The sequence below is a fragment of the Sipha flava genome, unplaced genomic scaffold, assembly GCF_003268045.1.
Source record: "Sipha flava isolate LNK unplaced genomic scaffold, YSA_version1 18478_pilon_pilon, whole genome shotgun sequence".
In the NCBI taxonomy this organism is placed as follows: Eukaryota; Metazoa; Arthropoda; class Insecta; order Hemiptera; family Aphididae; genus Sipha; species Sipha flava.
The window spans coordinates 1-4,354 of NW_020272308.1; the positions used below are offsets into that span (position 1 = coordinate 1).

Here is a 4,354-nt window from a genome sequence, read left to right on the forward strand (position 1 = left end):
CCAGATGTTATAACAGCGTTTAGTTTATCTTTATATGTTATAGACTGTGCATGTATAAAATAAATTGAAAAATTATTAATAATTACCATTTAAAGAACATTCGTAAAATATAAATGCTTACATTTCCATTATTAATTTTTTTAACTGACTTCAGTTCTTTTTTATTTTTTATTTTCTTCGTCACTATCGGCGAAATTGGTTTTTTTTTATTTTCTGAAGAACTATTGATTTCATTCTATATTTAAAATACTTTAGATTATTTTTTTAAATTATTACAAATATAATATAATTAATATTAATAGTAAAATGTTAACTGAAAACATGTTTATAACTATTTATAAATTATTAGCATTTTTTATTAATATAAATAATAAATAAATAAAGATAAAATAAATAAAAATAAATATTTTACTTACATCACTGCTTAAACAATCTGATTCGGTTTGTTTTGAATAAGACATCATGTTTACTTGTAGATAATAAGTTAGTTCATTGTAAAATAAGTTTTGACTCAATGATACAAGTTTTAACACTGAATATTTTTATAAGCTTTTTGTAGTAATCAGTATTGCATTAATTATTTAACGACGAATAATAATTTATGTAAAAAGGAAAATGATCAGTCTACTTCTGATTAATACTAAATGCTCAACCCGTATTTATATAAAATTTCAATGACGTAAAAAACTGATGTAATTTTAATATTAATTTATTTTATTATCGATTTAACATTATTATGGTAAAAGAAGGAAAACAACTTATTGTTTTCGCGTAAAATCTTTTTAATAATTATACTAATTAATATCACATTATTTATATATAGACGACGAATAATACATTTTATAAAAAAGAAAATTATCAGTCTACTTCTGATCAATGCTAAATGCTCAACCCGTAAATATTATTATTAGGATATGATAATTCATTTTTAAATAGTTTGTTTACGAAAGTGAACTCACATACAGTCCTAGTATTCTAGGTATCGAATTGTATAACATGAACATATATGAAATAATTGATTACAGTCCTGATGTATGATCATCTCAACCCTACTTTTTTTACCATTATCATATTATTACTTTTTAGTAATTGTTAAATGTCTGTTAAGTTCTTTTTAGTATGTAACAGAAAGTATTCACGAGTAGAACCTAATAGTGTTTCAGAAAGAACTCTTATTAAAATACGTAATATTATTTATAATATCAGAAGGAACTTTTATTAAAATACGTAAGTTTTATTTTTTTATTTTTACCATTATCATATTATTACTTTTAAGTAATTTTTCAATATCTGTTAAATTCTTTTTAGTATATAACAGAACATATTCATGAGTAGAAGCTAATAGTATTTTAGTAAAAATAGTTGACGAAAACAAGGAAAATATCTTCAGAAAGAACTCTTATTAAAATACGTAAGTTTATTTATAATATCAGAAGGAATTCTTATCAAAATACGTAAGTTTTATTTTTTTATTTTTTATTCTTTTTATTTTTACCATTATCATATTATTACTTTTTAGTAATTTTTCAATATCTATTAAATTATTTTTAGTATATAACAGAACATATTCATGAGTAGAAGCTAATAGTATTTTAGTAAAAATTGTTGACGAAAATAAGGAAAATATCTTCAGAAAGAACTCTTATTAAAATACGTAAGTTTATTTATAATATATACATATATATATATATATATATATATATATATATATATATTATATAATTTATAATTTATTAACAATTAATTTTTGCATAAATCCATAGAAGTTTTTTAAAAAATCTAAATTATTAAAACCATATAAACTATTATTATTTTCTTTTAAATACAGAAAAAATATAACTTAAAAATAAATCATATTAAAATAACTAAAATAACTAAAAAAATAAATAATTTTTTTTTTTTTTTATATATAGTTAAAATGATGAGAAGAACGATTTCTAAGAAAACTCGAATGGGTGTAACTGGAGATGGGTTAATTGAATGTTTCTTTTGTACCAATTTATTTCCATAATTTAGCTTATGATAGTCATTTCATAATTAAAGAACTGGGTCGTAATGATAAAGATATTTATATAATACCAAATTCTTGTGAAAAATATATATCATTTAGTAAAACAGTTGCACCTAAGTTTAGTATTAAATTTATAGATACTTATCGTTTTATGTCAGAATCTTTATGTGATTTAGCAAAAAATTTATCTGAAGATAAAACAAGATTTAAACAAACTATGAAAATATTTTCTAAATCATCTTTAGATTTAGTTACTCGGAAAGGTGTTTTTTCCTTACGAATATATTTCTGATTTAAGTAAATTAAATGATACTTGTCTACCCTCGAGACAAGAATTTTATAATTCGTTAAAAGACGAAAATGTTAGTGATGAAGATTATTTACATGCGCAGAAGGTTTGGAAGGTATTTAATATAAACAATTTATTAGAGTACAGTAATTTATATTTAATGTGTGATGTTTGTATTCTTGTAGATGTGTTCGACAATTTTAGAGATCTTTGTTTACAAACCTTTAAATTAGATGCTTCTCATTTTATAACTGCACCAGGATTCGCATTCGAATGCATGTTGAAACATACAGAGGTTAAATTAGAACGTCTTAAATGTTATAATATGCAACTTATGTTAGAAGAAGGGATACGAGGAGGTATTTGTCAGTCGGTTAAAAGATATGTAAAGGCTAATATACCAAATATTGAAAATGTTGATTTTAATGAAAATAAACCGAATACGTGGATAGCTTATTTAGACTGTGTAAATCTTTATGGAAAGTCTATGCTTTCTGCACTACCCTATCAGAATTTTGAATGGTTTGAAAATTTAACATTAGATGTAACAAAAATTGACGATAATTCTGAGTATGGATATATTCTAGAGGTAGATACTGATTATTCTAAATCCTTACATAAAATACATAACGAATTCCCATTTTTACCTCATAATACTTATCCACCAAATTCTAAAGTGAAAAAACTTCTCACAACATTAACTCCGAAGAAAAATTATGTGGTTCATTATAGAAATTTGAAACAAGCTATTGCTAATGGTATAAATGTAACAAAAGTTCATAGAATAATCCGCTTTAAGCAGTCTAAATGGATGGCATCATATGTTGAACTTTGTACTAATATGAGAGCTAAATCTGAAAATGAATTTGAAAGACAGTTTTGGAAACTATTAGTTAATAGCGTTTTTGGAAAATGTATGGAAAATGTAAGGAAACGAATGTCAATTAAATTAGTTAGTAGTAAAGAGAAAGCACATAAATTAATGAGGAAACCTTTTTTTAAAGACAGAACGATATATTCAAAAGATTTAATGGCAGTTTACATGCATAAAGAAACATTTAAATTCGATAAACCGATTTATGTAGGGTTTGCTATATTAGATATTTCTAAAACAATTATTTATAATTTTCATTATAACGTAATGAAAAAAAAATATGAAAATAAATTAAATATTATTTATACAGATACTGATTCTCTTGTTTATGAAATAAAAACAGAAAATTTTTTTAAAGACATTAAAAACGATTTATTTTCATATTTCGACACATCAAATTTTCCTAAAAACCATTATTGTTATAGCGAAGATCGAAAAAATCAGCCCGGGTTCTTCAAAGATGAGTTAAAAGGCCGTATTATATTAGAATTTATTACATTACGACCAAAGCTCTATGCGTATAGTGTAGGTGATCAAGTAATTAAAAAAGCTAAAGGTACTAAAAAATACGTAATTGATAAACATTTAAAAATTGATGAATACATTGAAGTACTAAATGCACACATTCAACATAAATCGGTTGATAAAAAAATTGCATATCGTGATATGAATTATATTCAATCAAATAAACATATAGTTTTTTCAAAAACTACTAATAAATTAGTTTTAAATGCAGATGACGATAAAAGATACGTAATGAATGACGGTATTAACACTATGGCTTACGGTCATTATAAATTAAAATCTATATCTAAATATTAAAATACGTTTTTTTATAGCTATAATTAAAGCTTTAATTATATTAATTAATTGTTTAAATTTATAGGGATATGCCGCATAGACCTGTTGCCGTAGTTCGTCCTCGCATAAACAAGCCATTACACGTAAAATGTTCTCATATACGTTTAATGAATGTAAATGAGCTGTATGACCTACGAAAAATTATTGTTCGCGCTTTAGATGCGCAAAGATTTCATGGCGAATCTATTGTCAGTGATCAATATATGTCATGGGTTCGAGGTTTGTATCATGTCGATACTACACTAATTCGTCATCGCCTTCGTCTTGGCTTATCGTGGTGTTGACTTTTTGATTTTTTTTTTAATTTTTTGATTTTTTT

At 23.7% G+C, this 4,354-nt stretch overlaps 1 protein-coding gene across 1 annotated transcript; it reads left to right on the top strand.

Annotated features, from left to right (window-relative positions):
* Positions 1-860: 860 nt before the first annotated feature.
* LOC112681055 lies at positions 861-4,075 on the top strand. The gene is made up of 5 exons (XM_025551314.1): positions 861-1,184; positions 1,319-1,454; positions 1,552-1,654; positions 1,914-3,498; positions 4,061-4,075. The coding sequence occupies exons 4-5, from the start codon at positions 2,461-2,463 to the stop codon at positions 4,073-4,075; spliced, it is 1,053 nt and encodes a 350-aa protein (XP_025407099.1). The 5' UTR covers positions 861-1,184; positions 1,319-1,454; positions 1,552-1,654; positions 1,914-2,460.
* The last annotated feature ends 279 nt before the right edge of the window (positions 4,076-4,354 follow it).

Excerpts from the sequence above, each read along its gene's own strand:
- LOC112681055 (XM_025551314.1), top strand. The coding sequence starts at position 2,461 with ATGTGTGATGTTTGTATTCTTGTAGATGTGTTCGACAATTTTAGAGAT.